This window comes from Pteropus vampyrus, unplaced genomic scaffold (assembly GCF_000151845.1).
Source record: "Pteropus vampyrus isolate Shadow unplaced genomic scaffold, Pvam_2.0 Scaffold1, whole genome shotgun sequence".
In the NCBI taxonomy this organism is placed as follows: Eukaryota; Metazoa; Chordata; class Mammalia; order Chiroptera; family Pteropodidae; genus Pteropus; species Pteropus vampyrus.
Genome location: NW_011888782.1, coordinates 35416106 through 35428325, shown reverse-complemented (window position 1 = coordinate 35428325; position 12220 = coordinate 35416106). Strand labels below are relative to the sequence as shown.

General features: G+C 33.9%; 1 protein-coding gene across 22 annotated transcripts in view; it reads left to right on the top strand.

Annotated features, from left to right (window-relative positions):
- Positions 1–12220, top strand: part of DZIP3 (DAZ interacting zinc finger protein 3) — a 96358-nt gene that overhangs the window by 60352 nt on the left and 23786 nt on the right. For all 22 annotated transcript variants that reach the window (XM_023526786.1, XM_023526851.1, XM_023526815.1 and 19 more), the window contains 7 exons: positions 380–545; positions 2022–2117; positions 2248–2375; positions 6436–6504; positions 8931–9027; positions 10449–10552; positions 12079–12166. In XM_023526786.1, the coding sequence (XP_023382554.1) occupies positions 380–545; positions 2022–2117; positions 2248–2375; positions 6436–6504; positions 8931–9027; positions 10449–10552; positions 12079–12166 (748 nt within the window). The remainder of the gene's footprint in view (positions 1–379; positions 546–2021; positions 2118–2247; positions 2376–6435; positions 6505–8930; positions 9028–10448; positions 10553–12078; positions 12167–12220) is intronic.

The following is a 12220-nucleotide window of genomic DNA, read 5'->3' as shown; positions in this document are numbered from 1 at the left end:
ACCAACCTACTGTCAAGAATGTTGTGATAAAGTAATATAGCTGCTAGCAGATGTGGAAATGTTTGTCAATATTTCCCAAAGTAATTGATGTTAATAGTTAAAATCTGAAAAATGAACTTCACGGTCTCATAATTCTTGAAAATCCTGGGATGAACAGAAAGATACTTCGATTGAGTGCTATCTCAAATATGCTAAATTTCATTCTGAATCTTAAAGAAAAATATATAGTATGAGCACTGTCTAAACTTGCCTTGACCATGAACCCTTCTGATGCTGAATATCTCATGAGACCAGTGCAATATTAATTTGGGAAACAATGGCTTATATGAAAAGCTCTATACAGCTATAAAAGATCACATTGATTATGTCACCACTATAGCCCAAATATGGTAGAAAAGGAAGAACAATTGAAGGAAGAGCCAGCAAATCTACACTCAGTCAGTAGATTTATGAAAGATGATGCAAGTGATGTTCAAGAAGATTCTTCAACTGAAGACAAGTTCTATAGTCTGGATGAACTGCATATTCTGGACATGATAGAGCAGGTAAGCCTGATTGGAGAGGTACAGCCCAGGCCTTCCTTCTTTCAGAAATAATTGTTAACCTTTGTTTTCCCCATGACTCTTTGAACAGCATGTTAGCTAGTGGTTTATGCTGCGCCTTTAAGGAGAAAGAAAAAACAGGAAGGGTAGTACAGAAGGATAAATGAGGGAAAAAGAGCTTTAGGAGCTTGGAACTTTTCACTTTAGCCCTCAACAGTTTCCCGGCTTTAGTTATTGGGCAGAGTTGATTACAAATGTATTCCTTGTAGAGGACTTTAAATACCTTGGGGTAGGAGGGCATGCTGAACTGGCATAATCTCATTGAATTAAATTTCATGAGAAAAAGTTTTGTAAAACAAAGCTATTTTCATTGTGTGTGTGTGTTTTTTTTAATTAAATTTGGTTGTTACCATGAAACTTCTACAAAAAAATATCAGTGTACAAGTTTTTCTCTTTGGTTCCTTTCCTGGTAGTCACTGCTGGGAAGGATATACCTATTTGTAAGGTACATAGGAACGTGATTTAAGTACTCTACGGAGCATTTAATCAGACAAAGCATATGAAAGATTTCTTTTTGAAAAACCACTTGACTTACCTACTCATGAGAATTCTTATACTAAGATAATTTTGTGATAACCTGTTCTATGGTTTAAATATAATGACATATAGTATGTAGGATTATTTATTGTCTCGGGGTACAGCTAGCACAAATAATTTCCTGGCTAAAAGTACGACATTCATATAATTGTCATAACTCCTTTTTCTCCTTTTCATTTATAATATTAGAATGTGTATATTTTAACTGAAATGACATTTTCTAAGCTTTGGATATTACAGTAAAATTAAAAGCAGGGCCTTTGGTTATTCAGTAGTCATGAGAACTATGAGAACTTGAAAATAGAATAAAAATGTCATACACTTTTCGAAAAATGCTTATTCATTAATTCAAAAAAAAAATTAGCAAGCACCAGCTTTGTGTCAAGAGCTATGCTATGGCACAGTCCCTGTAATCAGAGTGTTTATATTACAGTGCAGAAGTTGAATATTAAACCAAGGTGATGCCATGTAATAATATTAAGTTCTTGGGCAATTAAGACTGCCTGAGTTAGAATTCAGGCTCCTCTACTCAGTGTTTGTATGACCTCGGGCAAGTACTCAGTTTTATTATCTCTAAAATGGGAATAATGAGTGCTTACCTCATATGATTTTTCTAATAGTAAAAGCTTTAAAGTTTTAAAATGGTAAGCATGCAGGTAATATTATCCTTTAGTAGCCTTAGTAGACAAATAACTGATATTTTTAGTGAATGCTGTAATTAGAGAGAGGTCGGGTTTATCTAAACTAATAAGTGATATTTGCATCAAGACCTACAAAGCGTAAATAGAAGACAGACAGCAACTTTAAATCCTCTTTAAATAACTAAAATAGTAGTGTTTTTAAAGAGGAAAATAAAGCATGCATATTTTATTTGCTTACTAGGGCTCAACCAACAAGGTAACTACAGAATATGGAGAAACTGAGAAGGAAAAGCTTGCTCGACAGCAGCAGCTTTATAAATTGCACTATCAGTGTGAAGTGAGTACTTTTGCCATTAGATCAAATGTTAAACTTAATGGCATTTTTTTCCTTAAAGAAACCAATTTTTTTCTTTCAACTTCTGGTGTCTTGAACAGAATTAACTGAAATAATATTTTTCATTGAGCAGGATTTCAAAAGACAGTTGAAAACAGTGACTTTTCGATGGCAAGAAAACCAAATGCAGATTAAAAAGAGAGACAAAATCATCACATCTCTTAACCAACAAGTGGCTTTTGGAATCAATAAAGTTTCCAAGTAAGTACAAATCTGTTGATAACAGGAAATTCTGGGTTTACTCAATTATGCTCTTTAAAAGATAATCCCTGTGTAGCCACTAGGTGGCATTGTGACTGCACATTAGGAACTGCCAACCCAGGACTGTACTTGCTTGAAAACCAACTCCATATTTGCCTTGCCAGCTGAATTGAGAAATAAGCAACTGCTCACTCTATATAAAGCTTTTTATGTATTAGTTGGACAAGTGTGACAATAATAGAATTACAAGAGAAAGATAATTAACTTTCAGATCACGACTCTAATTTGTAAAAATGTGACCCATAATTAGCTGTTTCTTTATAGTGTTATGATGAATATATTCCTCAAAGACACCAAGGAATCACTTGCATGCTTTTTTATATTGATCTCTCAGTGTGTTTATGTTCTAAGCCCAAGAGATTGAAAATAAATCAAATTCCTGGAGACCCTTCTCACCCCTGCCAATTTCATTTCTCTTACAACCTTAAGTATTAAGTGCCTAAGACTAAAACTGCTGACTTAATAGGGAAGAATGAGTGTCCTGCTTTATTTTTTTTCCTACTAATCACTGCTTCCAACAAATACCAGTTGAAATAGTAATATATAATTTGTAACATTATTTTAATGAACAGTTATACCACAAGATGCCAGTCATCCATGAAGTCTAATTTGAAATCCTTTGCAGTTCGTACACTGCTAATAGGGAGAATAGACAAGTTCTAGGAAATATCTTTGAGTAAGGAGTCAAAAAAACTAGTTAAAATCAGAGAAATATTTGGCAAAGATTCGGGTCTTAAATTTTCTCCCACATATCATATCATCCAACTTGAAGGGATTTTTAGGAAGAACTGAATGCCATAGCTCTGGAAACATATCAGTTGCAAACACTTTCAGGCTTGTCCCTGCTAGACTTAGAGAGATCCTTTAAGTTCAGAAGGAAGTGAGGACCTAAGATAGTTTGGGCAAACTAAGCTGCAATCACTTAAAAAGGTTTCAAAACTTTATTACTTAGCCTGGAAGGTAATAAACAACTCAGAAACATGTTAATAACATCAGAGATCTGAAAAGTAATGCCATCCATGCAGATGAGCTTCCTCTCTCCTTCACTACCTGAGGATACCCCACCTCAACTCCGGTAGCTGACCCAGGCACCCTTGTATGCTGCGACTACGAACCAACCACTTTAGGGGATGCATACTTCATCCCACAATGAACACTCAGTGTTGAATGAACATTCACCAAACATTTGGTAAGTACTCACTGTGAGAAAAGAATTATGTAAGGCACATATAGAAGACACCAAGATGTGTTAGATATTGACTGTGAGTTAATGGAGCACATACAGAGGGACTTCCAGTTACACCAAGATATACTAGCTCCATTACTTAAAGTCCTTCTTATTACAACAAAAGCACCCCGGACCTAACACAACAAACAAACATAGGAAGACTCTGAAAAGTGAAAAGTACATCAAAATTTGTGGGACACAACTAAAGCAGTTCTGAGAAGAACTAAAGCAGTTCTGAGAATAACTAAGTCTCAGATGAATAACATATGCCCCCATCTCAAGAACACAGAAAAAGAAAAGCAAAATAACCCGAAAAAAGCAAAAGGAAATAATGAAGATTAGAAATAATGAAATTGGAAACAGAAAAACAATAGAGAAAAATTCATAAAACAAAGTTATTTCTTTGAAAAGATCAATAAAATTGACAAACTTCTAGCAAAACTGACAAAAAGATGATACGAACATCACTATCAGGAATGAATTAGACATTGGAGAATTAGAGACATTAGAGAATTATGCTGAGTGAATAAAAGCAATCCCTAAAGCTTATATACTGTATGATTTCATTTACCGTTCTTGAAATGACAAAATTTCAAAAATGACAAAATGATAAATATGGAAAACAGGTTAGTGGTCCTAAGATTATGAGAAAGAGATGAGAGTGGGAGGCAAGTGGGCATGGCTATAAAAGGGCAAAATGAGGGCTCCTCTGGTGATAAAACTGTACAGTATCTTGAACTGTATCACTGTCAACATCCTGGTTATTATACTACTGTTTTGCAGGATGCTGCCATTTGGGGGAAGATGTGTAAAGGGTACATGGAATCTGTCTAGTCTATATCATTTTTTACACCTGCATGTGAATCTATGATTAGCTCAAAAAGTTTTTTTTATTTTTTAAAGCACATAACTGTCAAATGCATTTTGTGGAGTAAAAAGAGTACTATTAATTGTTGTGATTAGGAAGAACTCAATGAAGACATAGGATTGAACATTAGCTAGGTGGGATGAGATGGGAGAAAAGACAGAAGGCATCTAGGCAGAGAAAAAAGCATGAGCACTGTGTGTATTCTTGTGTATGCTTTTGAGTATTTCTTTGTTTCGCTCACTTGATCATGTCCCAGGAGTATATGATAAAAATATACATATTCTTTAATTGTAAAATGTTCATCTCTTTCATCTTAGAATATGGTGTTTAATAGGAAGCAAAAACAAAACCACACCTTTTTTCCTTTGGCCTAATTCAGTGCTAATTCTACAGTAAATATTTAGTAAACATTAGTTGATGATTGCAGTTTTAACAAAGAAGGTTTATATAAAGGTGACATATTTTGTACAAATTACAATAAACACGTAATAAAATTTAAGAAACTGCTGTCAATAAAAGCTTTATAATAAACTTAATAGCCAGCCAGAGTAAGCTTGAGAACTTAAATCTTTTAGAAAAGAAAATCTAATCCTACCCTATCATGTTATTCACAAGACAAATAAGACTGATAAATTAGGACTGCCTGAACATATATAGCTGTTTTGTATCTAAGCTGGATGATAGGAACTGTGCTTGCCTTATCTTCTTTTATTTGAGAATATAGGTCTTCTGAATTCCCCACCAGCTCTGTCAACTCTTATCACCCACTGTAAACTTTAGCTGGGTAAAATATTGAAGTAATAGAAGTATACAAAGGAAGATGTCAGTCTTAGAAATCTTACCACTTTTCAGTTCTCTCTACATACTCCTGTATACTACAATAACAAAGCTTCTATTTCTTATTATTTACTTAAGAACGTGATCTCTTTTCGTATAGAAAGAGACCTGGTTTCTTTCATTGCATTTTCAGTCCAACAAAACAAGATTTTAAGTCTACAGCTTCTATGAAGCTTGGAGTAAAGGTGAATGGGCGGTCTCTAGTCGTTAAAACAATGACTTTAAGTATTGGCTTTTCCCATTCCAATAACTTATATTAACTAAAACTCCTGTGTATTTCAAGTGTCTGAACATGTTAGAAACTTAAAGAGAAATGTTTTCTTTTGCTTACCAAAGCAGATTAACAGGGTAACATACAAGTTTGGTTGTGAAGAGAAATACAGCAGCACAAGGGAGGAACATCAAAAATGGTATATGAATATATGTTAACCAAAAAGTATTACTTTGCAATTTTCTGAATAGCTTCTTACATATTAGTTTTTAAGCTAATCGCAGGTTATATTTTCTGATTTATACAACATTTTTACCCAGTCTTCTCATGATTAGGTCATGTAGTGACTCCCCAGTTTTAATTTATAGTTTTCATTATATTTCTTATTTGCACACAGTCTCCTTCTATATTTAAGGTCTCATTTCTTTCAGGCCCTAAGTTTTTAATAGTTTGCATGACTTGGTATAATACCTCTTTAAGAAACTTAAAGTTCTCAATCCTACCAAAGGCCTAGAACATCAGAAGGTACCATCTGTTTTCTAGTGGGTAAACTAAAGTACAAAGAGCTGAAGACATTTTCCTGAGTCATTGAACTAGGAATACAAGATAAGTCTTCTCTTTGGCTTTATAATTTATAGTTTAGTTAATACGAAGGGGTTAGAACTTAGTTTTTTCTTTTGGAAGTCAATAAATTAGACATCAGAAATAAGATAATTTTCAGAATGGCTAGGTATTAGAGTACAGTTATTTTCAGTCTCAAAATTTGTAGCCCAAAATAGACATAACTTAATCCCCCCTCATCTATATCTGTTCTGACTATGTTAATGACCTTATTATGACTTTCTTCTTTGCTTAGATTACAGCGTCAGAGCCATGCTAAAGATAATGAAATCAAGAATCTTAAAGAGCAACTTTCCATGAAAAGGTACAAACAGCTATTGCTTTGGTTGAGGGCACCCTCTCCGAAACTACTATACTCAGCATATTCTGACAGAGTAGCAGTATAATTTTTTATACAGATTGGGGCACTTTGAACCTGAAATTGAGCAGTATTAATAATTACACTAGGATAATGGGTATAAACTACAAGTGTCATAGGCAAATGGGAGGTATGTTCACCTTAGCTCTGGCCCTAGAAAACTGCTGAGAGCAGTTTTCAATGAGCCAAATTATAATTCCGCAATACACCGCTGTCAGGAACTAGAGCTTAAAGAGTTCTTATCTCTTTACCCTAATCAGTACTAGTATGTGTGACTGCTTTATGAAACTAGCTGTTTTCTTCTCATTCATAGCTTTACCCGTAGGTAATTTTTTTCTAACAGTTTTTTTGAGATCTAATTCATATAGCATAAAATTTACCCTGTTAGAGTGTACAATTCATTGATTTTCAGTATATTCCCAGAGGTGTGCAACCATTACCAATATCTAATTCCAGCACACTTTTATCACCCAAAAAAGAAACCCTGATTCATTAAAAGTCACTCCTTATTCTCCCTTCCCCAAGCTCTGGCAACCACTAATCTATTTTTTGTCTCTGTAGATTTGCCTATACTAGGCATTTCATATAAATAGAATCATATAATGTGAGAGGCTTTTTGTGATTAATTTCTTTCACTTAACATAATGTTTTCAAGGTTCATCTATTTTGTAGTATATGTCTGTATTCATTCCATTTTGTAGATAAATAATACTTCATTGTATTGGATATACATTGTATGGATATAACACATTTTGTTTTTTCATCAATTATGGACACTTGGTTTGTTTTCATTTTTGGCTCTTGTGAATAATGCTATTAGAATATTCGTATACATATTTTTGTGCAGACATATATTTTTAATTCTTTTGGTTATATACCTAAGAATGAGACATGCAATAAACCCTGTGTTTAACTTTTTGAGGAATTGCCAAACTGTTTCCCAAGTCACTGCACCATTTCACAGTCCCACCAACAATGGATGAGAGTTCTGATTTCTCCACATCCTTACCAGCACTACTTAGGTTGTCTGTATTTATTTTACCCATTGTAGTGGATGTGAAGTTGCATATCATTATGGTTTTCATTTGCATTTTACTAATGATTAATATGTAGAGCTTGTATATCTACTTGGAGAAATGTCTGTTCACATCCTTTGGCCATTTTTTAAATTGGGTTGTTTGTCTTTTTACTTGTTTACAAGTTTTAATTGTTCTTTGTATTTTCTGGATACAGGTCCCTTACCAGATATTTGTAAATATTTTATCCCATTCTGTGGGTTGTCTTTTCACTTTCTTGATGATGTCCTTTGAAGTACAAAAGTTTTTAATTTGATGAAGTCCAGTTTATTTATTTTCTTCTCTTGTTCTAATAGGCAAATTTTGTACAATATTCTATGGACAGTATTTCTCATGGTTAAGATATCTCCTTGAATATTTTTTTATTTTTCCCTCAAAATACTCTCGCCTTAATGGTATTAACAACATATTGTTTTGTCAAGTTTCTCATCAATGTTTGTCAGATACTCAAGTATACAGATGTTTCTAATAAAACATTGAGGACAGCTTTTGTGAATGTTCCCTGTCACAGTGTTGTATTTCTAATTAATCATTTCCATTAAAGACATAATTTGGTTTGTATGCTCTAGAGTTCTGGGGCTCAAGCTGAAATGAGATAAGAAAAAGAGAAACCTCACAGGTAGCCATTTTCCATAATGTCCTTCATAAATAATGTTCTATCATCATCTCCCTCCCTCTCAAGCTATAGAATTTTTTTTCATTCTAAGGTGTTGAATATAAGCACTGACTAAACAGTAAAATATTTTAATGCAGTGACTTAGCTTTATGACAGGAATAACAAAAACCTTTATAGTTGCTATTGTTGGAATATAAAAAGGCTTGTAGAAACTTTATGTAAAATTTATTAATAATGATAATAGCTAACATTTATTTTGTACTTAATATGTGTCAAACACAAACTGCTTTATGTTTATATTTGAATTTTCACAACAGCTCTTTGAGGTAATATAGTTTTCTCCATTTTTACATGTGAGGAAACTGAGATACAAAGAAGTTGCCCAAGGTTTCACATTTAATGAGTTGCAGAACTCGGATTCATCCTCAGACAACTTGATTTCAGAGCCAAGTTTTAAATAATTACCCCTATATGGACAGCTTTAAAAGTTTTATGCTCTTGATAGTAAAAGATAACAGTTAGGCTTAAGTAATGTCTTCTTTCGATTTTATATGCTGTATACTTTTCAAGAAATTATTAACTACTCACTGAATGGCTTGTATCTTTTTTCCTTCTGAATAAGGTAGAAAAGTCTGTCCTTGCTGCAATGTTACTGACTCTTTAATGACCATATATTTCAGATCTCAGTGGGAAATGGAGAAACATAACCTGGAAAGCACAATTAAAACATACTTAACCAAACTGAATGCAGAAACTAGCAGAGCTTTAACAGCTGAGGTAAAATAAAATAAAATAAAATAAAATGAGAGCGAGAGTGAGAGAGAGGTATGAAGAGAGAGAGAAAGAGATGGGGGTCAGGGAGGGAAGTTTTACTTGTGTACTAGTATAGTAAAGAATTGTAAAAATAATTGCTTTTTAAATAAAGAGAAATAAGACATCTTAGGACCAGCCAGAAAAACTCAGCTCCAACCCTTGTGCTTTTTTGACTCACATTTTTTTACATGATTACTTTACTATTGATTATCTTATGTTATTTTTCCCCAAATGACTCCAAGAAATTAGTCTGTTTCAGTATACATAGCAAATGAAGACATCTTGGAAAAATTCTCATGAAGCCAGGTCACTAAGGCAAACTTTGAAGAATAACATTTCACTGCTGCCATATCTCCCTTTTTTGCTACTCCCTACATGGATCTTCCAAAAGCACATATACATTATACATCCAGTGTCAAAAACCAACTTATTTTCTGGACCCAGAAAGTCACACAGTTTTTTCTAAGTGAGCCTAGAAACCTACAGCTAGGGTCTCTCAAAAGAAATACGATTGTATGTGTGTATGTATGTAATTTTTGTTTGTAGATTATGTTGATACATATTAAGATTCAAGTTTTTAGAGACTTCTTTGACATTAAAACCATTATAAATCTTCCCACCTCTGCCATAATAAGTTCTGTTCTTTAGCAGAGTACTCAGAAATCTAGAGGTCAACAATCAGAAAGTAGTATCTTAACCCAAATTCTCTGGGGAATAAAGTATTGGAGTGCTAACTTTAACTGAAAGAAAAGAAAAAACTCAAATTACCTTAAGAGCTCAAGTTTACATTCTTTGTTTTTCACTGCTTTTAGTCAAGAAGTTTCTTTCTACTTCCATTATTAATTTTAGAAATACTTAATGCTGTCTGAGAGTATAATAGACTGTTGTTGTAATGGTGCAGAAGGGATTTCTGCTATGAGATTGACATTGGACTAGATGACCTCTAAGGCCCATTTGGACTGCATAGTGCTGTATGGTCTGAATATTTTCTTACCCTTTTATCAGTCAGAAAACAAAAAAAAAAATAGCAGGACTTCTTTCAAGTGTTCTTACCTTAATACCCAGGCTACATCTAGTATCAATTAAATTAGAATCTCTGGGACCAAAGCATCAGTTTTTAGTTTCTGAGATGGCTCCAATGTGTGTGCAAATTTGAAAACTAAGTTTCTAGAATGTTTACCAACCCAGTAACCATTGAATTAAAAAAATGAAAATTGCAGAATTGATCAGAAAGCTTTTATAATGCATCGTGGATGGTCAAGAAGCTCAGGTGCTGTTGAAAGAGATCGAAAAATAGCTTAAAATTTACTTGAAATGATTGAGAAAAGAATGTGTTCATTTGCAAGGCTACCTTCACCTTCTTTCTCTTTTTCAAAAACCTGTAGGTGTATTTCTTACAGTGTCGTAGAGATTTTGGTTTGCTTCATCTAGAGCAGACTGAAAAGGAATGCCTCAGTCAGCTTGCCAGAGTCACTCAGATGGCGGCAAGGTAAACTTTTCCCTCTTCCTTAATGCATCTTGATCTCAGAGATACAAGTGGCTCCAAGGTTGAACATAATCTGTAATGTGTTTTACATATATGATGTCAGAGTCTTTGGAGTGAAGAAACCATTGTGTTTTTAAACCTCAAAAGTCATCTAGTCACTTCGATACTTTTACTTGTTGCTTCTGTTGAAGCATTGAGAATTCTACTGAATGCAAGAATAGCTGCTGACAGGTTTTTCCCCCTCCTCCACAGTGAAATAGATTAAAAAAAAAAAATTAGTCAGAGACATGTATGAAGACCAGATATTTACAAATCAAGGTGAAGTCTAAGTGGAAAACTTGTTTTTAATTGTTTTCTCTTCTAATGCTTGATTATAAATACCTTTGTAGTACATTGGTGGGAAAATTAGTATTAGCACCTAAAATCATATGTTAAAGTTAATTTCCTGCTGTGCTCTGAGTGATTTTCAAATTTTGGGCAGGTTGCATGAGATTCTCTTTAAATTTATAATTTTATGGAGTATACCTTCAAACTTAAAGAATTAATTAAATTAGAATCTCTGGGCCAAGGCATCATTATTTTTTTAAGTTATCATTTTAATGATCATCATTCTTCATTTCTGAAGAATCAGAATATCTGAAGTTTAGCAAGATTCTCAGGATATACTGATGTGCATTCTGGTTGATGAAGCACTGTTCTAAGTCATCGGTCTGTCTTTGCTTGTTAGAGAGAGAAAGAACACTCTGTAAATTAGAATATTTAGCCTCTTTATATAAGATTAAAACTGTTGTACTGGGTGATACTGGGGTGGGGATGTTATAACAGATAGAGACTTTTGAAAGGCTTTGAAATCTCTTCTAGAGAGGACAGACCTTAACTATCTCAAAGCCTTTCCTACTTAAGTCATTTGGTGGGCATGTTAATTCCTGTTAAGTCATTTGGCTGCTGTAGTTGTGCAATTTATGTATGTCATAGAGGCAACAATCTAATTCATTCTTTCAGAAAAGGTATTTCTTTCTGCTTTGCCCTCGCATAGGGAATATCTTTTACTAATTTGCAGAAGGGCCTGATAGGCCAACTGTGACCTTGCGACGTCAGGGTAAAGGTAGTCTAAAACCTGCTTCTAAGATGAGTCAACATCTTTAAGAATGCTCCTGCATTGGATGGCTAGGGCAATTTCCCTTTTGGCTTTCTCTCCCTTCCTACTTCAGTGGAGGGATTCCTGTGCCAAAGTTTTATAGTACGTCCTAAAAATATATCACCAAAATAGAAAAAAACTTGGTGTTCTGAACCAGAAGTTATATTTGCCCTTGAAAAAAGAAATCTTAAATTCCTAGTTCTTGTTTTTATTTTTAATAACAAGCCCTTCCTTCCACTTTTTTGCCCTTTTGGGTTAGTGGTGGTGATGAGGTAATTTTGTTGTTTTTCATTATTTACATATACACTAGAGAACATAATGGAAAATTTTGGAAACCTAAGTGGTATATAAAAAGAAAGAGCTTTCTCTCGTGTCTCCTTGTCTCTATCAGCAACCTGGAATCACTTCAATTAAAGGCTGCAGTAGACAGTTGGAATACCATTGTGACAGATGTCAGAAACAAGATTGCATTTCTCAGGGTAAGTTGTGAAGTGTATTTAGAGTGAATTGACTCAATATTGTAGATGTTATAT